Here is a 21,619-nt window from a genome sequence, read left to right as displayed (position 1 = left end):
CACCCAGGCTGGAGTGCAGTGGCACAATCCTGGCTCACTGCAACTTGTGTTTCCTAGGTTCAAGTGATTCTCCTGCCTCAGCTTCCCAAGTAGCTGGGATTACAGATGTGCACCACCACACCCAGCTAATTTTTTATAGTTTTGGTAGAGACTGGGTTTCACCATGTTGGTCAGGCTGGTCTCGAACTCCTGACCTCAAGTGATCTGCCCACCTCGGCCTCCCAAAGTGCTGGGATTTACAGGCATGAGCCACCAAGCCTGGCCCAAAACAGTTTTTTGAAATGTAATGTCTTAGTAAACTGTTTAGCAAAATAAATCCTCCTAATGAATTAGAAACATAAAACAATAAAAGGCAAAGGAAAGATCCCAGATTCATATATACAACAGTATCACTATAAATATACTCCACAGTCAACCTGAGACCTATTTTGTTTTCCACCTATCTAAAAGTTTTTGAAAATGACAACTTCTTGTGGTTATATGTTTTCCAATTTCTCAAATACTCTGTTGGTCTGGGTAAGATGCCACTTGTTCAAGAGCAGCTTCTGACTGATTGGCCACAGCTATAGATCCACAGTTAAATCTCCATCACTTCCAAACCCCTTTTCTAAAACAAAAAAAAAAAAAAAAANAAAAAAAAAAAAAAAAAAGAAAAACTTCAAACTGAGAAAGAAACATACAAACAAAAGAAATTATTTACATGTGTGTTACAATGACAAATATAATGTTCTTTAAAAGAGGGGGAACAGATGAGTATTCTAATTACTACAGGGCATTATATCTATAGAAATAATGTTTTGTTTTCTTCTTAATATTTTAGTTCTCACACTATCTATACCATCATCAAATCAAGTTTCTCTAAAAAATTATGAAATTGGCTAACTTTATAGTTTGCTAGAATGGTGTTATGAAGGCTGATAATCAATTGGTTCTTTGTCCTTTTTGATTGGTGTGTATTTTCACATGATACTAAAGCTACCGTGAGCTGATTTTATTCTCAATGTGCCTCAATTCTAAGAACCACTGCATTATGTATGAACAGGTATGTGCAATACCAAGAACCGGCCAATAATTTGATTCTTACGTAAACTAAAGACTCAGAAATTCCAAGAGATTATTTAACAAAGATCATTTAAATATATGAGCTAATTAACAAAGAAAATTCCTTAAAATACGAATTTATCACATTCATAATTTAACTTTCAAGATTAATTCAATTAACAAATTTCCTATATTTCAAGAAATCCTCATCTTGATTATATATCCTCATAAGTATATTTAAACATTTTTTTTACCTAAAGTGGTTTTTCTTCCCTACCTCCAAAAAAACTGATAAACCATTTTTGTTTGAGGGTTTCAGCATAACAATATTTTTAAGACTTGGTAATTCCAGGTGGTAAAAGTATTTTGTTTTAAAAACACAAGTTACCTTTCATTGTGGTATCATCCGATGACATGAAGTAAAGATCTTTTCCTACTCTTTGGGATACATCCTAACAAAAGGAACCTTTGAATTACTATTGATTCTTTGTTATAAGTATAAAATAATTAAATCAGAAATGGAACCACAGATAAATGAGAAAATATGTAAACAATAAAATGTATTTCTATCAAAATTATGAAAATCTGATTTTATAATGAAGAATCACATGAAGTTCGTTTTCTATTCTTCAAATACTCATTTCTCTAGAACATATCCCTGGAGCACTCTACACAGGGAGTAAAGTGCCCTTTTCCAATTTTTAGCTCCCAAACCCCCAACAACTGTGGTAATTGGTGAAGGAGGGAGGGACATCATTGTTCAAGGGGATGCTACTCAAACACAGTATCCACATAGAGCCACATAGGCTTTATTAAAGGACAATGAAAAGGGAAATATTTCTCCTATATTCCTTTTAATACTAATAGCATCATGTAGGCATGCATTATGTGATACGGAAACTAATAAGATATTCTTATGGTAAAATACAATAACTCATATAAGACACCAAATTTTTTAAAAAAGTAATTAGATTCCTAGATCATAGTGACTTGATGTATCATTAAAAAAAGTCATGCATAATACAGTATTCACTTTGTACGGAAAACTAGCTCATCTGTAGACAAGTATCCTGATTTAAGAGCTTCCTCAAATTTGAGGGAAATATTTAAGTCCCATTAGTAATCAAATAAAAATTTTTAGAGCCTTACTCATAAGTAGCTTCTATATGTCTGCTAAGTGGCTTAGTCAAAGCCAGAGGTAGCTATGTATTTATTTATCTAGATATATTATTTTATGTCTACTTCAAATAGTGCTTTTCTATTTGGCAGGCATAGGGAACTTTATCCAAACTGAATCTTATATGTATGTATGTATGCATTTGGTTGTGGATTCTTCATAACTAATGGATGGAGACAACCTGAATGTAAAAAACGTTTTAGTAAATACTGGTGCAAAAAGTGTAGTAGACTGTTATTTTTGACATAAGCAAAAAAGTAACTAACATAAGGTAAAGAGATGTTCAATGATTTTTAATAGTAAAAATTTCAAGTGACCTAAATATCCAATACTATATGGGAAATGATTTAATACATTATGGCTCACTACTGTCATGCAGCATTATTCAGCTATCAAATGCTGTTTATGGCCTTCTGGCTACAGCCAAGACGGAATAAGCTGACTAAAACCTCTTTCTTTTACTGACTACAATGAACAATTCTTTTTTTTTTTTTTTGAAAAATTCTAGATAGAATATAAAAAACTATTCAAAGACTCCAAAATGAACAGGAACAGGTAGATTGAGAATTTAAGTAAAAACTTTAATAATGACTCACAATAGGAGTGAGTTTCCTTTTCTTTTTTTTACTTCTTTGTCTCCTGATTTTGACCTGAGAGTGGGCCAAGTCAAAACTGCCCAAATAGAGTAGACAGTAAAACTCTTGAGAAAAATTTTCCTTTTCTTTTTTTTTGAGATGGAGTCTTGCTCTGTTGCCCAGGACGGAGTGCAGTGGCACAATCGCACAATCTCCACTGACTGAAACCTCTGCCTCCTGGGTTCAAGTGATTCCCTTGCCTCAGCCTCCTGAGTAGCTGGGACTACAGGTGTGCACCACCACTCCCTGCTGATTTTATATATATATATATATTTTTTTTTAATATTTTAGTAGAGATAGGGTTTCACCATGTTGGCCAGGATGGTCTTGATCTCCTGACCACATGATCCGCCTGCCTTGGCCTCTCAAAGTGCTGGGATTACAGGCGTGAGCCACTACGCCCGGCCAAGAAATTTATTTATAGTCAGAGGACTAGGGATAAAGGAACCCTGAATGCTAGAGAGTAAGAAATCCCTTTGGTGTATTGTGGTATTTTAAAATTTTTTTTAATTTTTCTTCTGGCCATGCTCTGAAGGTGGCTAGCCTCAGGGTGACAGCTATGGCAACACAGGTACCTACAAATGTGAGAGATGACCTGTCTCTCTAGCCAGTGGAACCAGAAAAAGAGCTTTGTGTCATCTGGAGAGCAATAGGAGGAGATTGTTTTTGTCCTCTCTTTTCTCTATCTGCTTCACTCTTAAGGCAAGCTCAAACAGAACTGTGTGGTGGAACAGAGGTTGAAAGAAAAATACTGTCTGGTTAGGGGACCAGAAAAAGGGAGACCATTAGAGGCTTGATAGAAGAGGATCCTGGGTGCCAGAAAATGTGGAGGAAATCTTAGAGAGGAAAGGAGTTTAAAATGTTTAACTCCTAATGCTACATATGAACTATAAGTCTCCAGGTCGCCCCTGAACTATGCACATGCAGAACAGAGCCAAATAAGTACAGCAAAGTCTTTGACACCTAAGTACTATATAAACCACTGACCAAAGTCCCTGACTACGCTGGGTTGCTTATGTACCAGAAAGACCTGAACAACATAGCAAAGGCTTTGAAAACTAAACTGACAGGAGAATCACCAACTACAGAAGGAGAAAGAGAACATGTGGCATGAATTGAAACCAGCTGACCACCTACTACAACAAAAACTTTTTAACATTATCCAGATTTTAACAGGACCCAAAGTCTTAGAACATAATATGCAAAACATTCAGGATATAATCCAAAACTATGCAAAATACAAAGAACCAAGGAAAGCTGACAATTTATCTATGGAGAAAAGAAATCAACAGCTGCAAACCCCAAGATGACCAAATATTGAAACTATCAGACGAAGATTGCGAAGTGAGAAGTTCAAGAAGTTCAACAAACCCCAAACAGGATAAACTCAAATGCCCAGCACATCACAATGTCATGGTAAATTGCCCACCATACAGTTTTAAATGAAGAAAAACAGAATATAAAACTATACATAGGATGAAATCTATTGTGTCTAAAATATGTAGATGAAATACTTATATTCCATATAAACAGAAAAATTATAAAAGAAAACCAAACTGGCCAACCTATTTCTCTCTGGATGGGTACACTACAGGTGATTATTACGTTCTCATTTTTAATATCATCATGTTTCCCAGGTTTTCTGTGTCTCATATGTATTTTATAAGACTCATGAACTCTGAAAAATCTTCTAATCAAGGAGTAAAACATTAATAACTAATTTTCTCAAAAGAATACTTGGCATAAAGACCAAAATCATTGATTTTGTTATTCCTGTTTTAAATGTTGTTACAGGATTTTTCTTCTCATTTTTCCAAACACAAGGGCTTTGGAAATAGTTTGTTAAATCACCTTTCAAAATGAAGAACAATGCTCTCACTAATTACTATTTATAGAATTCCATACCTTAGGTGGACTCTTATCTAATTTGGGTATGCAATTCCAGACATTCTCAGGTTTCACTATCTCCTCCATACCATTTGAAAAGTTCAAAACCTACAGGAGAAAACATAACATTTTTTTAAGTGTCCAGTTCAAAAAATGAAACTGATTTATGTACCAGAGCAACTGATTTTAAAACTTATTATTATTATTACTATATTTTGAGACAGAGTCTTGCTCTATCGCCCAGGCTGGAGGGCAGCGGCATGATCACAGCTCACTGTGGCCTCGACCTCCTGGGCTCAGGAGATCTGCCCACCTCAGCCTCCTGAGTAACTGGGACTACAGGTGCACACCCACCACACCCAGCTATTTTTTTCTATTTTTGGTGGAGACAGGGTTTTACTATGCTGCCCAGTCTGGTCTCCAACTCCTTGGCTCAAGGAGTTGGCCTCAAGGAGTCCACCTAAGTTGGCCTCCCAAGGGCTGGGATTACAGGCATGAGCCACCACACCTGGCCCTAAAATGAAATACTTTAAAAGACAATTAAAATGATTTTATTGAACTTCAATCTTATGTTTCAAACACCATGCTACTTCAGTTTCCCAAACATATATATAGAGTATCTATGACTGGTGATCAAAGATAAAATTTCAACATCAAATAATTCAAAATCTAATGGAGAAAAGACCTCTAAATAGATAATTACAAGAAACTATAGGAGGTACAGACTTTGTAGAAGGGGGTATAGGAATGTAATATGGAAATAAGGCTTTTTTTTTTTTTTTTTTTTGTGGGGAGCAGGGAAGGTTGAGGACAAGGATAAATTTAGAAAATAATCTCAGTGAACACTCCCTGGTAGAGGCAATGGCTGTAAGTAAATTGGAATTAACCAGTTTGGTAACAGGAGGGAATATGGGTAAAACAGAACTGCATTAGTAAATATATTGTAACAGCAAGCAGATAGTATATGTAAAAGAAGCCAAGCACTTTGATGTCCATTTACTATAAAGTACAAAATATAAAGAATTAGGGCCAAAGAGAGTATATAAACACTTAACCCTAAAGGACTTCCTATGCCATGTTAATGAGCTTGACTTTAATGTTCCAGGCTAGTGGCTCTCCAATTTTAATGGAATATGAATGCACACCCTGGAATCCTAATCCCAGAAATTCTGAATCAGCAGGCCAGGCCAAGGCCTAGGAATCTATAATGCAATTTAAAAAATACCCCAGGTAATTCTGGAACAGGTGGTTTTCAAATTACAGAAAAAACAGAATCAACTGGAAGTCTTTAATAAGTTTTACACAAGAATGATGTAGTCAGATTTGCAGTTGCCAAACTTCACCCTGACAGTGTGGACAATCAATTTAAGGAAGACTTGAAGAAGTAAACCAAATAGGTTATTAGAGTAATGCAGTTGTGAAATGACTCAACTAAGGTACTAGCATTAGACATAAAAAGTTCCAACTAAGAGACAAGATGTGTAAAGTGCAGAACTAGGTGACTCACAGAATTTAGAAAGGGTAAGAGAAATCGATGAAAGAGCCTAGGATGATTTCTTGCTAGGATTCTTATATACGGTCATTAAAAATATTTGTGCATTACATCAAATTATCAGGGGGAATAAGCAGGTAAGCATTTCTTCATTCACATTCTCTAGTCTGACAGAGTCTGGTAAAACTTCCTTAACAGTCTGCAAATACATTTGGAGATAAAGTACTTAAACGTCACTTACCCTTGTTCCTCCTTCAGCTGTTTCTAAAATCTCACATTTAGACCATGTATTTCCTAGACTTGACCACACAACACATTTAGATCCAACAGTAAAGGCTTTCAAAGGGTAGGTGTTCTGTGGTTGAGCTGCCAAATTTAATTGAGTAAGACTCAATGCATATCTCTTAATTCCTTAATGTAACATACACAAGCAAAGTATTTTCCTAATCTGCATTATTTCTATATCATCAATATCATGTAATTAGTACACTGGTATGTCTGTCTCCCTCAATTTTATTTAAAATTCTTCCAGTGCCCCTCCCCATATAATCTGTTACTGCTTTCCTAAACCAACCAACCAAACAAACAAAAAATCACCATCATCAGGATGTGAATCTGATTTCTAACATTGAAAATCACTACTAAAATATGGTACTGTTAACACAAGTGGTGTTTTCTGTACTTACAACAGCCATTTACGTAGCAAAGCAGCATGTTGCAAGTGAGCATTCTTATCACAGAGTTAATACTATTAATATCTAATGCAAGGGTAATACTTAGATAACTTAAGTGTACCCACAGGATGGAATACAATGCAAAGAAAATATTTTGAAAACACTTTTAAGGGATTAAAATTCAGGATTCAATACTGTATGATAGTATGATCTAAATTGTTTTTAAAACTGCATATAGTAGACATACACAAGGAGGGTAAATGACAAAAGGAAAATACATTATGGTGTTAACATTGGTCACTTCTTGGTGATTATCATTCTCACTGTTCTATATTTTTCTTATTTTGTACATTGGTTCAAATTTAATAATATAAAAATTGCAAATATATCGCATTGTTTATAAAAAACTGGAGTTACCCATTTAATGTAACAACTCTTAAGTAGCAAAGAAAACAGCAGTAAAAATCATTTATAAAAAAGTTAATATAATAAATGTTCTCCAAGATTTACTCATGACAACTTTTTTTGATTAATATAGGCTCCCTAAATCTATTTTTTTGTTTGAGGGTTTCTAATGAATTGCAAGATCAATGCATGATACAGTTAAGTCTAAAAGACCCTGTTAAAATAATTTCTACTGTAAATTTATGCCTATAGTAGTGCTTGACAAGGGAATACCAAGTTTTATAAAACTTACCAACACATACCCTCTTGATTATAAATGTGTTTACATTCTAAATGTGATCACCTTTTGGAGACTCACAGATTTTAAGGATCCAATTTTTAAACACAAAATTAATATTTCAGCATTTCTTCCAGTGTATAGTATTTCGCACTGATTTCACAATATATTTTCCCCAAGTTTAAAATGCGCTTCATAAAATCCAATCTGATTCAATTCCCAGGTTTTTAATTATTCTTACAAAAAATATTTTTTGGAAATCCATGTAAGAATCATCCTCTTTCCTTTAAAAGAAATAACAACTTTGGAAAGTAACTATGTTAAACTTAAAAGGACACTTTGGGGGGCTGAGGCAGGAGGACTGCTTGAGCCCAGGAGTTTGAGACCAGCCTGGATAACATGATTTACCCCTGTCTCTACAAAAAAATAAAAAAATTACCTGGGTATGATGGCACATGCCTGTAGTCCCAACTACCTGGGAGGCTAAGGTGGGAGGACCACTTGAGCCTGGGAGCCAGAGGCTGCAAGTGAGCCAAGATCGCACCACTGCACTCCAGCCTAGGTGACAGAGCAAGATCCTGCCTCAAAAACAAGAAAAAAAAAAAGGAAAGAAAGAAAAAGAGGGGAAAAAAATTCACATACCTGAGACATGATCTGGTAAATCATTATTGTGCTTGCTTCTATCACTGCTTTCTTCCTCAGAGAAAAAAGGCATCAATGCTGAAATGGCATCCCTGTTTTTATACTCTAAAAATTCTTCTTCATATATATTCATTTTAATCTGTGTTTTAGGATCACAATCTGCTCCATGTAGATGCTGCTGGTCATCAAAAGATTCCACACAACTTGACTTTCTCATGTCCTCAGCACACATGGATTCTTGTGCTTTCTGACTAATTCCTAAAGACAAAGAATCCATCTTGTCATCTAAAGGCAGCTGGGCTGTAGGTAGTTCTAGTTCTGGCTGTTTCTCAGCTTCACAGCCGAGAGGAAGCTGCACTGTGAATGGCTCCAGGGTGCCTTCTGTGGCATGGTCTTGGGAGAGTGGCACACTCAGTGGCACGAGACTTAGCTCCTCTTTTTCTTCATCCACCACCAGAGAATTCTGTAACTCAATAGATTCCAGTTCTAAGAATTCTCTTGATTCATCATCAGGAGAAAGTGGCACCTCAAGTGAATTCAGTTCTAGTATCTCCTTTATTTCATTAGCATGTGGCAGTAACATGTTAAATCCTGTCATTAGGTATTTATCATCAAACTCTGCTTTGTCAATCAGATGGCACTCTACTTCAGCTTCCAGTTCCTCAGCATCAATTTTATTTTTGCAGGGGTTTTCAAAACCTTCACAAATGTTAACAGTTTTAGGGTCGCAGAAGTTACCTGGTTTGGTTTCAGTAATGTTTACATCTTTTTCAGTTCTTTCAGCAAGCTCATCTGTCTGTGGTTCCATATACAACGCTTTATTTTGTACAGCTTTATTACTTAATTTCTTAAGTCCTACATCAAGACAAGAGAACCCAAGAGCCTGCTTTATCTCTGAGCCAGTATTTTCATAGGGAAGGGTACTCTTAGTAATACCAATCTTAGAATATTTCTCCATTTTCTCATTAATACTTTTACCTTTGCTTTTCAAGTTGACAATTGCTAAAGGGATATCACAGACATCCCTTTTGATTTCTACTATTGTTATTTCCAACACATCCTCTGTTATTATTTCATAGAAATAGTCATTTCCCTCTTGAGAGCATACACCTCCTGAAATGTTAAATCCTGAGAGGCAACATGGAAAGGCTTGCATGGGAACCGACAAAAGTTCAGAAGGAATGGCCCAGAGTGCTTTTGGGTCCACACAGTCTTCAATGTTTCCAAAGTCCACAAGCCTGACAGATACAAAATAATCTTCATAAATATTAGTGATAAGTGCCCTATAATAATGTCCATCTTCTCTGTACCTTACTATACAAGGATCTCCAATATGAGGACATGGGATACAATTTCTCCTGTCTACTACCTGTTTTCCAGCAGTCTGTACTTCTACTTCTAAATACTGAAGTTTCTCGGTATCAGCAAACTGACACCAAAAATACTCAGGTCCATCTATCACAGTGGCATAAGCTCTTATCATTTTTGTTTCTGGATTATACCAGTTAAGAAATACTGAAGTGTCAATGTCTAATTTGTTAACAGACTTTGAACTGGCACCTTTAATTACTTGGGTACAAAGTTCTATTTGAGATTTTTCACTGAGAGCATACCTGCTAATCATATCGTCTGCTATGGTCCCGTGTTCATCAGCAAGAATAACTTCCCATCTGTCTCGAAATTTAACAAATTCACATCTTATTACAGCCTCACTGGTCCGCTGGGAAAAGTAATGCATCATTTTCTTAGAATTGTTATTGTCGGGAATCCCAAATCCCTGCAAGGAGCAATGAATACACAATCCTGGCAATACTGCATTAACAAGGTCAAGTCTACCTATTTTGTTAATATGAACCACAGAAACATTGCCATAATCTATAAACTGCACAGACAGAAAGTCATTGGGTTGTTGCTCCTTGATCACAGCACGATACCATAAATTGTCTTCTGGGAAAATAGCACATATCACATCTCCTCGTTGCAAAGGTGGACCTGCATAAGATTTGGGCCTTGTTTTAACACTGTTTAATCTCTCTGAAAGATGATTAATTTCAGATTCATCTTCTATTAGTTGAACATAAAAGTCTGATAGGTCGTTTGCATGAGAAACATACACAGTTGTTTTAAAGCCAGGCATTATAGTTTTCTGTGGGAACTCACAAAATTTCAGAGGAAAATCTTTGTCACATGAATCTCCTATTTTTCTCTCTGAAAGAGTGGCTTCTACTCTTGCTGTTTTCATGGGTGGCTCAGCAGAAATTTCTTTCTTTTCTGTTGACAATGGGAACACTTGACAATTTTTATTTCCCACACTGTCTTGATATTGAGTGACTAATTTTGTTTCCATTAAACTTTGTAAAAGTTTGAGTTCCTTGTATGATGAGTTGATCTTAGGTTTATATGACTCTTCCAACATCTCTTTACTATGTAACTTGTTCTCTGATTGCGTTAAATACTCTGTACATGGCAGCTTCATATTCTCATTTTTTTCTGCAAGAGTTTCAGTTGTAGAGAGGAGCAGTTCACTTTCCTTTTTACTATCTTTGTAACTAAGTAGCCCCAACTTCTTATTAATACTAGCACTAATTTGAATATTGTCATCATATAGTTCTATAATTAGTGTTCCATCTGGATCTTTTGCTACAACTAAAGCCTTCAAAGAGTTATCTAAAATAGTCTCCTGAAACCACACCACAACTTCTTCTGGTATATGATCAGGAATATCAGATAATGAACATTTGACAGCTTGCATGGGCAAAAGTAAGACATCATATGCATCATTAGGTATTGGACGCAGATCATCATTTGTTACTACATAAATGTTCCCGAAATCAACAAAGAAGACTTTCTTCGGCTCTTTTTCTATTACTATGCCCCTATACCAGTTTCCATCAGTATACTTGGCAAGGCACAAAGTTCCAGGGTCCAAAGGAGATGTTTTTAAATTCAGCAAAACTTTACTTAATTGCATAATACTACATGACAACTGTTCTAAAATATTTGCATTTCTTGCCAGCTGGCAATAAAATGTCCAAGGGTCATCAACATGCGTTATATACACTAATTCTTCACTTCCAATTTTCATATCATGCATAGAATAGAAGTAAGAATGTAGCTTAAGAGAGGACTTCAGAGGCTTCTGAAGTTTTACTGGTCTTGCAAGTCTCTTTTCTACCAAGAAATGGCATGCACTGTGAAAGGGTGTTAGCAAATCCACAACGTTAAATAGTTCTTCATCATTAATTGAAGCCAGAGCAAATATTGTACATTTTAATTCTAGATTTGTTTGCCATGCATTATCTACAAATTCATTAAAAGCTTGTATTGCCTTTTCACCCCAAACAAAAGGATTTTGGCCAGTTGGTTGAATTATATTATAAAGACTGCACCTAAAAGCCTGAGCCTTAACCTTGAGAAACTCTTCGCTAATTGAATAAATATTCTGCACAGATACCATTTCTCTGTCCCCATAATCTACAAATATTACATTGACATGCTCCACAGATTGTATCCCACTAATGAGAGCTCTGGACCATTGTCTGTTTACCGTTCGCTTAGCCAAACAAGCACGGGTGGTTCCCTGGTAAGGAGCAGCTGTATTTTTGCAATAGTCCTGAATATTAGACATTAGAGTTTTAAGTGCTTGTATGTTCCTGGTCAGCTGACACCAGAAATAGCCAGGGTTTTCAATATAAGACACTCTGACTTCTACCGTACTTCCAACTTCCAGCTCTTCTTTACTAGAAGAGCCTGGCTTAATTTCCAAGAAATTCTGTATAACAGGAAAATAAACAGATGCTCTTTTCTGTTTTTCCCGAACAACCAGTTTAGTTGAACCATTTGTCACAACTGTTGTGTCACTCAAAGCTTTTGAAACAGATGTGGTTTTATCCTCTCCCTTGGCTTTCTGTTCTCCTTCTCCTGTCTTGGCAGAAGGTATTTTGTTATTCTCCACAGTAAAATGATTTGAAACGTGCCCTGGGGAGTGGGCATTTACTGGGATATTTTCCTTTGTTTCAAATTCCTGATACTTGGCATATCCAGCTTGGGCAATTACCTTACTAATGTTTTCTTCCCCTGTTCTTGATTCATCAAGAATCTCAATAACATATTGATGATCCTGTTTATCGAGAATATGGATGACTAATTCTTTGTGGAGCACAGTCTTTTTAAAAAAGGAAACTGCCTCTTGGCTCCAAGTTTTTCCTAAAGGCCAAATATCAGCTAGGGTGCACTTCAGAGCCAATATCGGTAGCTTCCTAAACTGAGGAAGCAGCATCCTTACGTCATACCAGTCCACATTTTCCGAATTGCCTCGGTCAACTAGGAATACATTCACACTCTTGTCATCCAATTTGGTGACTATGGCCCTATAATAGCCATTTTCTTTCCACTTGACACAGCAAAGGTCATCAGGTTCAGGTTTCAAAACTACACCATCCAGCTTACTGGCAGAGGAGTAGAAACCACACATTCTCCTCATCAGCTTACTGAAGGTGACGTTGTGTTTCCTCAACCTAATCCAGAACTCAGAAGGATTTTTAACAAACTCTACCTGCGCATCATAGAAGGTATTCATCTTTAACTTGATAGATCTTAAGGCTGGGAGTGAAATCTCTTCATCTACTTCTTCAGCAGGAGACTGAGACTGAGGAGATGTTTCTGTTTCCTCTTCCTCTGTTCCCTGGCTCTGAAGGACTCGGTCAGCCAAGCAACACGACTGTATTCCGAACACACGGTTCAGATTAATCCCATCTTCTCCATACAGGGTGACATAATATACATGCTCAAAGGAGCAATAAAATTCAATCTTTGCATTCACTGCCTGGCCCAATATCAGTGCCTTCAGGTCACCGACCTGTGACCGAGACCAGCCTCTCCCACTGTCCCAGAGTCCATACAAAGCACAAGGGTAAGTCACCACTGGCATTCGAAAATATTCAGGCAGCAAGTACCGAAGGCTGCTGCAACTCACTAACTCCTTCCTTCCATAGTCCACGTGAAGCACCTGAGCACAGCGCTGAGGCCGAAAAGTCTCAAGCAAGAGCGCTCTATACCAATGTCCATCCAGGCCACAGGATGCACACGGAGAGCCCGGCTTGTCTGGGCTCTCCTCCCTCTCCTCCCAGGTGACGCTAGTAGAGTTCTCATCCCCTGTCCCGGTGGAACCCCGGTATACCTGGGCCATGCCCTCAGAGAGGCAATGGATCTCCTGTGAGAGGCTGCGGAGCTGGCAGTGAATGCGGTGGGGATGGCACACTTGGGTTACGACCACGGGCTCCGTCACGCCGAGCTGCAGCTGGGGATAGAAGTAATCCAGGCCAGGCTGTTTTTGCTTGGGCGGGATTCGCGAGAGAACCGGAACCCCGGGGCCCACGCTAGCAGAGGCAGCTGAGAGATAGCGCTCCAGCAGCAAGCGGAAGAGGCTGTCGGGTACCCTCCGAGCCAGGCCCAGCTCCTCCATCTGTTGGAACACCTCCGGCACCTCCAGGAGGACCAGGCGATGGAGCAGCAGCACGTCCAGGACGCACCCGTGCACCTCCTTGCCCTGAAGGTTGCTCAGGAAGTCCAGGGCGTCGGCGGGCCAGTGCTGCGGTTCGCCAGCGCCCGCGCCGCAGCCTGCCGGCACCAGGCCCGCCAACACGCAGCCCAGCACCTCCGAGGGCAAGTGGAAGAACTCGCTGCGCCCCGGCGCCAGCGAGCCTGCGCCGGCAGTGATGGTGCGGCCCTCGTCCAGCAGGAAGACGCGGCTCTCCTGCGCCTGCCGGCTGACCACGCGACAACGGTGCCACAAAAGCCCCACCTGCACCAGGCACAACTCGCCGGGCGACGCCGAGGCGCTGCCTAGCGCCCACTGGCCGCGCGTGGCCGCCGCCTCCTGGATCTCCCGGCTCAGCCGCAGGTACTCGCCCCGCCGCTCGCCCACCAGTCCCCACAGCTGCACCGGGATCACGTCGGGATGCACGTCCACGAAAGACACCCGCAGGGCCAGAGAGGCCCCGGGCGCCGGCAGCCCAGGCGTCGAGCACATCTTGACCGCCCCCACTTCCGGAAAGTCAGAGCCGCGAAATCCTCCGTGCCGCCGGAAGGTGAGTCCCAGCCAAATTAGATTCAAAGGACCCAGGGGACGGGAAGGACGCCCGGCGAGGCGCCTCCTCGGTAATGCTCCTGTCGAGGTGCCTCCGGCACTCGCGCCGGCTGACTGGTAAGACACGGTGGCCCCACCAACCGCCGGAAGTTGCGCCGCCCGGCACGCATTTACTGCGCGCGGCGCCGCCATTTCCGGCCGCGGGGAGTGGTCGGGCCGAGTGGAGGCCTGGGGTTGGCCTGACGCCTTAGGGCCCGAGGGACTTGGAGAGACATTCAGGAAGCCCTGAGGTGGGAGGTTTGGGACACAACCTGAGTCTCCTCAGAGCACCTTCGACTCTGGAGGCCACGTGTGACGGCCTGGCACAGGGCTGTGGTGAGGACCGATTAGAGAGGGATTTCCTTTTTCGTCCTCCCAACTACTAGGGATTGAGCACTGAGGGTCAGGCACGATGCTAGCCAGTGGCGTCCCGGCAAGAAACCAGATCGAGAAACGCAGAAGCCAAAGGCACATTCCTAGGCGTTAAGGCCCGAACCCTCAGAGGGCCCTGGACCCTGCAGGGCACGTGTGCTCCTGTGGCTCAGTGTGTCCGTGGACAACCAGGTGCTCAGCCTCTATTTTTTAACCGTTTTATCATCTGAATTGATAGAGTTATGAGGTTAAAATAATGTATGAAAGTATATAGCGACCAGTACATCTTTCCTTTCCCACACTTAGCTGATATGGGTTCCTTTGCTGTTTAACTCTGGCATCCAAATTTGGAAGGCATTTTTCATTTACTCACGGAGCTAGCACAGAACTGGATTCGTAAAAGGAGGCCAAGAGGAATGGAATCAACATTCCTTCAAGCCCCTGCTGTATCTAAAAAATCTTACCAGGATAACCCTTTGAGGCCTCCATTTGTTAAATGTCCAAACCACTATTTGGAATGGAAAAATGCAGGCAAACTTTGAGAAGTTTCCAGGATATGTCTACATTAGATTTTTGTTCATTTGCAAAGTTAGGAACATCACTGGAAGCTTCTAACGGTTCACCTGGACTTTTCCTTTCACTCCATGTTTCGAAATGTCATTAAATACAGTAAGGCAGTGCTTAAAATGACCCTAGCTTAACTGTAAATCTCAGTGTCTTCAGTATGTCCAGATTACAGGCAACCATGTGCTTCCACATCACCCTATGCTGCTTTTTCACGGCACTTTTCACATTGTGTGGCAACTGTCTGATCTCTATCATCTTGCTAGCCGACAGGTTCCGTTTGGCAAGTACCATTTATTGGGCTCTTGGAATCTAGTTTGGAGTGGAGGCAATTAATATTTGCTAAATGAATATGAATGAATGAATGAATACAATTTCTTTACAAGCTTTGGCTTATTCCTGATGAACTCATCCTTCAAAATTCAATTTTCCCATTTTTTCTAATTGTTTCTTATTCATTATGGAAGAAAAACATTTGATTAAAAAACATCTAGCAAGACTTAGCTCAAATAGCTCTTCCTCATAACTCTACTATTCATCCTGGCAGAACTGATTATTCCTTTTTTTTTTTTTAACATCCTTCTCTATTATCTATTATATTTTGTAGCTCTCTACCTACCACAGTCTCCTTCTGCAACAATAGGAATATCTTGAAAGCAAGAACTCTTCTCATTTATTTTTATGTTCTCGATGCCTAGCCAGTGCTGAACAATTAACATCCAGTAAATTTTAACAAAAGAGTAAGCAATCTAACACTATGCCCTTTACATTGGAAAGAAGGAATTCATTATAAAATGGTCTTAGGATTTCTTGAAATTGTTTTATCATCATCACATGGAATAATGGAGACTTCAATCCATCCTCTATTTCAGGTTCATGTAGTGTAACCAAACTCTTACATAGACTATAAGATTGTAGATATTAGGAATTCTTTTTTCTATTTAATTTGTCCTTCAACCTCCTTCCATGGCTCATGGCCTTAATCCTAGGATGTCAGGGTGTATCATGTGGCCATTATGAGCTGATCAGAGTCTTTTCCGAAAACCCATCAACTCAGATGGTTTCCAATGTCTCCCACCTTTTCTGTAGCTGGAGCAAATAGTGTTCTGTTTTGCTCTGCTTTTGGACAGGAACTTGGGTTATTTTTAAAAATCAGGTCATTGCGCTGTGAAGATTAAGGTCCCCTCATATATCCCCCATACTATATTAAGCAAAATAACTTGAATTTTATAATTAAAAAAAAACTTCCTCCTGTTATTCTTGAGAGGCCCTTGGTTTCGGAAAAGAAGGGAGAGGTGTAGGGCTAAGGGCCCCACAGGGTCGTGGGTTGTCCCTTAGAGACAGGACACAGAAGTACAAAGAAAGTACAGCTGGGCTCAGGGGGGCCACACCACCTATAAGTGGAGACAGGTGAGGCCCCGAATGTCCAGAGGCATCAGTATTTATTGTGTATAGGTTAAGGGGCAGGGTAGTGAGTGAAGTCATTTTTAAGGATAGTGATAGGGCCGTGAGCAATAAAACAAGGGGTCCATCCCCATTAGGTCACCTAGGCTAGGAGGTGGACAGTGCGCAGCAAAGGGTCCACCCCCATTAGGCCATCAAGGAAAGGAGGTGGGCCATGTGCAGTAAGAGGTCCACCCCCATTAGGTCACCTAGGCTAGGAGGTGGACAGTGCGCAGCAAAGGGTCCACCCCCATTAGGCCATCAAGGAAAGGAGGTGGGCCATGTGCAGTAAGAGGTCCACCCCCATTAGGTCACTGAGGCATGGAGGTGGGCCTTGCGCAGTGAAGAGGGTGCAGTGTGCAGTAGGGCATGCTACTCCTAAGACTGTAAGAGGATGCTTCAGTCACACAGCAGTGGCAGAAATATCAGGGTGTACCACCATCTGTTGGCAGCTTCCAATGAGTTCTATAGGAGGATGCTTTTGAGCTAGCACAGTAACAAGAGCTGATAAAGTTCACAGTCACCAAGGTGCAATTATCTGGAGGGGTTTTGAGCCCTAGAGTGCTTGAGGGATTGCCGGTCTGAGGACAGCCTTCGTCCTACAACTCCATCAGGAATAGTGGCTCTTGCCCTAAGCCTGCCGTACAGTGGATATTTGGGCCATGGATTCTTGTTCTGGTATAACTGTTTTCCCTTAAATCATGCTCTGCACCGTGTCTGCTCTAGACATTCCTCCGACTATAAGCTGCTTATTCCTTAATTCATGCTGTGTACTGTGTCTGCTCTAGGCATTCCTCCAATTATGAACTAAGATATAGTTATATATATATATATGGAAATAACTGAGTGGTAAGACTATAAACTGAGATATTGTTTAAGCTCTAATTCTATAAACTAATATATGATTATTTATAAAGGATTATATAAGAGGAAATAACTGAGTAGTAATCACTGTAAACTGAGATAGTCTTCAGGCACTAATTGTGCCAGGATTTTGCTTAGCTGTCCTTCCTCAGTGCCTGTATGGGGGGTTACCCACAAGAGGGGATGTTCTTTTCCTAATACAAATATGTAAAGGATAAAGGGGGAAAGGATAAGGCCAGGGATGGAATGTGTATGACAGGTGTTTGAATAATAATTGTGAGCCACTTCAATATTTTTTATGGAAACAAGATGCAGGAAAATTGGGCAAAACAAATAAATCATATTTATTTTTTGCTATCTTAGACCTGTGTATATAGAGAACTATAAGCAGAAATGCAGTATACTGTACAATCTATAGTTTTTTACTACTAGTGGCCTTGTTTAAAGTTGCTTAGAAAAATTAACATTCACTGGATATTTTTAGAAAATAATTCAAGTAAGAAATACCCTGTTAGGAGAATGAAAAAGGCAAGCTACAGATAGGGAGAAAATATTTGCAAACCATATGTCTGACCTAGGACTTGTAGCTATAATATATAAACGACTCTCAAAACCCAATAGTAAGAAAATCAATTTGAAAATGGACAAAATATATGAAATGGCATTTCACTGAGGAGGATATACAGATGACAAATAAGAATCTGAAAAGATTCTCAATATCATTAGCTATTAGACAAAAAAAAAAAAAAAAACCCACATTGATAGATCACTACATGCCATGATAATGACTAAACTAATAAATAGTGATAACACCAGTACTGGCAAGAATGTGAATAAACTGCATCACTCGTGTTGCTGGTGGGAATGTAAAATGGTACAGCCACTTTTTAAAAACTATGTACTTCCCATATGACTGAGAAATTGCAGTTAGGCATTTATCCCAAAGAAATGAAAACATGCTCATGCAAAAACCTGTACATGAATGTTAATAGCAACTATATTCCTAATAGCCCTAAACTGGATGCAACCTAAATGCCCTTCAATGGGTAAATTGTTAAACAAACTGTGGTACATCAATACCAAAGGGTCCTACATGGCAGTAACAAGAAAAATGAACTATTGATATGTGCAACAGCTTAGGAAGGTTCTCTGGAGAATTTTATGGAGTGAAAAAAATAGCAAAACATTACATACTGCATTATTCTATTTATATAATATTCTTAGATTAACAAATTTATAAAGATGGAGAAAAGATAAGTGGCTTCCAGTAGTTAGCGATGGGGGAGAAAAGAGATGAATGTGCCTATAAAGGGATAGCATCAGTCATGGGCTGATGAACAGTTCTGTATCTTGTGTGTAGTGATGGTTATCAAAGCTACACAAAAGTGATGAAATTGCTTGGAATGACACACACACACACACACACACACACACACACACACACACACACAGAAAGAGAGAAATATGTGCTTGTAAATGAGACTTTGGAATCCGTGGATTGTACCAATGTCAATTAGTTTTGTGTGTAACAGTAATGGTGCATCCTGTAAAGGTTTTGAAGCTTTATGAAAATCTAAAATTATGTAAAAATAAAAAGTTTTAAAAAATTCTAAGAAATTAAGATTCCAGTGTCCCAAGATAAAATTTTATTAGAATACATACACAGACAACTCAAGACCAGATGATCATGGGGGCAATGAGAGTAGAGAGAGCATAGGCCTTTGAGTTACAGCAGGATTAGCCTCCATTTGTAAAAGCCCTGTGACACAGGCAAATCATTTACCCTTACACTTTGGTTGTGAGGACTGCATGAATTAACGTAAATATAGTTAACATGTTTGCATTAAATAAATACTTGAGATGCAACAAAACATAGTGAGAAAAGGAAGGGCTTTATATTTGAAAGTCCCTGTTTATCATCTCAGGGTGACATAGATAATACAATGTTCTGAGTTAGGTTATTCATCTATAAAAATGGAACAATACTTATATGTGAAGACCAAATGAGCCAATATGGGTAAAAGATCCTTCACAGTAAACATGTAATAAGTTGTAGTTATTAGTAATATGAACGAAATAAAAACTTAAAAATATGTTCTCTCCTAGGATTCTTAAAAATTAAAAATCTTAAATTGGGTTTTTAAAAAATTTGATCTATTTAGTCATAATTTTTGCACAGTAAAACTCAACCCTTTTATATTGTACAATTTGATGATATTTTAACAAATGTTTATAGTTTTATTCCCTTAAGTAGTGTCTTTTGAAGAAAAAAGTTTGTAATTTTAATGAAATCAAATTATTAACAAATTTTTCTTTTCTAAATGGTAGTTTGTTTTGTTGTTATTGTTCAAAGAAATCTTTTCCTAACCCAAGGTAAAACAAAACAAAACAAAACCTGACAAAAACAAACTTTCAGTGTTTTTGTTTAGAAGTTTTATAATTTTAGCTCTTGTATTTACATCTATAATTAATTTTAAATTAACTTTTTGTAGTGAGGTAGGGTTGAGGGTTTTATTTTTACATATGAATATCCAATTGTTATGGTGCCATTTGTTGCAAAGACTATACTTTCCAGATTAAATTATCTTGGTGTTTGTGCCAAAAATTAATTGACCGTATGTATGTGAGTTTATTCTTTGACTCTTTATTGTGTTCCATCAATCTATATATCTGTCTTTGTGCCAATACCACATTGTTTTGATTTTCTAAACTGCTTTTTTTTCCCCCATTTATTTATTTTATTGAATTTTAGGTTTAAAAGCCAATTTTTAAATGAGATAATATGAATCCTCTAACTTTGTTATTTTTCCTCAAAATTGTTTTGGCTACTTAAGGTCTTCTATTTTCTATATGTATTTTAGAACATGCTTGTTAATTTCTGCAAAAAATTAAAAATATTTTGGGGTTTTATTAGAATTGCATTGTAGGTAGAGATCAATTTGATGAGAATTAACTTTGAAGCAATGTTGAATCTTTTAATTCATGGACACAGTTCATCGCTCTATGAAAATCTTTAGTTTCTCTCAGCAATGTTTTAAATTTTTCAGTGAACAAACCTTGGACATATTTGTTAGATTTATCCCAAGTTTTTAATGTTTTATGCTATTGTAAATAATATTAATTTTAAATATTTTAGTCCCCAGTTTTTCATTGCCAGTATACCAAGATATATTTTTGTATATTGGCCTTATATCTTATAAATGTGCTTGGACTTCATTAGTAGTTCTTGTAACTTTTGGTAGATTCCTTGGGATTTTTTTAATACATAGTTATATCATCTGTAAATAAGGCAGTTCTATGTCTTCTAATATGTGTGCCTTTTATTTCCTTTTCTTGCTTTACTGAAATGGTTAAGAACTTCAGTACAGATTAGAATAAAATGGTTAGAACTGATATTTTTGTTTTGCTTCTGATTTAAGGAGAAAGTCTTTCACCAATACAATGTTAGCTACAGGCTTTACTTAGATCCTTTTTATCAGGTTGAGGAAGTTTCCTTTTTTTGCTATGTTATTGAGAATTTTTATCATCAAATACTATTGAATTTTATCAAAATACTTGTTCACATCTTATTGATGTATGTTTTGTCTTTTTTTGTGTGTGTTAATTGGGTGAATTATATTGATTTTTTAAGATGTTGAACCAATTTTGTATTTCCAGGATAAACCTCACTTATTCATAATGTATTATATTTTATATAATGCTGGATTCAATTTGCTAATATTTTTTAACATCTATGTGCAGGGATTTTTAAATTTTCTGTTTATTGTCATAAAATATACTTAAAACAAACCTTACCATTTAAACCATTTTTTTTCTTTTTTTAATTGCATTTTAGGTTTTGGGGTACATGTGAAGAACATGCAAGATTGTTGCATAGGTACACACATGGCAGTGTGATGTGCTGCCTTCCTCCCCATCACCTACATCTGGCATTTCTCCCCATGCTATCTCTCCCCACCTCCCCACCCCCCACTGTCCCCCTCATTTCTCCCAAGCAGACCCCAGTGTGTGATGCTCCC

General features: G+C 38.4%; 1 protein-coding gene and 1 long non-coding RNA gene across 2 annotated transcripts in view; one reads left to right on the top strand and one right to left on the bottom strand.

Moving 5' to 3' along the window:
* Positions 1–144: 144 nt before the first annotated feature.
* On the bottom strand, positions 145–14,486 carry TDRD6 (tudor domain containing 6). The gene is made up of 5 exons (XM_017505136.2): positions 8,231–14,486; positions 6,474–6,598; positions 4,759–4,848; positions 1,430–1,493; positions 145–607 (listed from the first exon to the last, which is right to left on the bottom strand). Exons 1-5 carry the CDS (start codon positions 14,259–14,261, stop codon positions 564–566), a joined length of 6,354 nt encoding a protein of 2,117 aa, XP_017360625.2. The 5' UTR covers positions 14,262–14,486; the 3' UTR covers positions 145–563.
* A 55-nt stretch (positions 14,487–14,541) lies between these two features.
* The window catches only part of LOC119467807, a 26,719-nt gene continuing 19,641 nt past the window's right edge, over positions 14,542–21,619 (top strand). The window contains exon 1 of the long non-coding RNA XR_005196427.1: positions 14,542–14,693. This is a non-coding gene — a long non-coding RNA (uncharacterized LOC119467807). The remainder of the gene's footprint in view (positions 14,694–21,619) is intronic.

The sequence above is a fragment of the Cebus imitator genome, unplaced genomic scaffold, assembly GCF_001604975.1.
Source record: "Cebus imitator isolate Cc_AM_T3 unplaced genomic scaffold, Cebus_imitator-1.0 Scaffold334, whole genome shotgun sequence".
Taxonomy (NCBI): Eukaryota; Metazoa; Chordata; class Mammalia; order Primates; family Cebidae; genus Cebus; species Cebus imitator.
This window is presented reverse-complemented; position numbering and strand designations above follow the sequence as displayed.

Bases quoted from the DNA above. Each gene is read 5' to 3' on its own strand.
- TDRD6 (XM_017505136.2), bottom strand. From the start codon at position 14,261: ATGTGCTCGACGCCTGGGCTGCCGGCGCCCGGGGCCTCTCTGGCCCTG. The intron at 6,599-8,230 runs GTATGTGAATTT...TAAATTTGGCAG, and splicing joins TTTACCAGATCATGTCTCAG to CTCAACCACAGAACACCTAC. The intron at 4,849-6,473 runs GTAAGTGACGTT...TTTCTCCTGTAG, and splicing joins CAGCTGAAGGAGGAACAAGG to GTTTTGAACTTTTCAAATGG.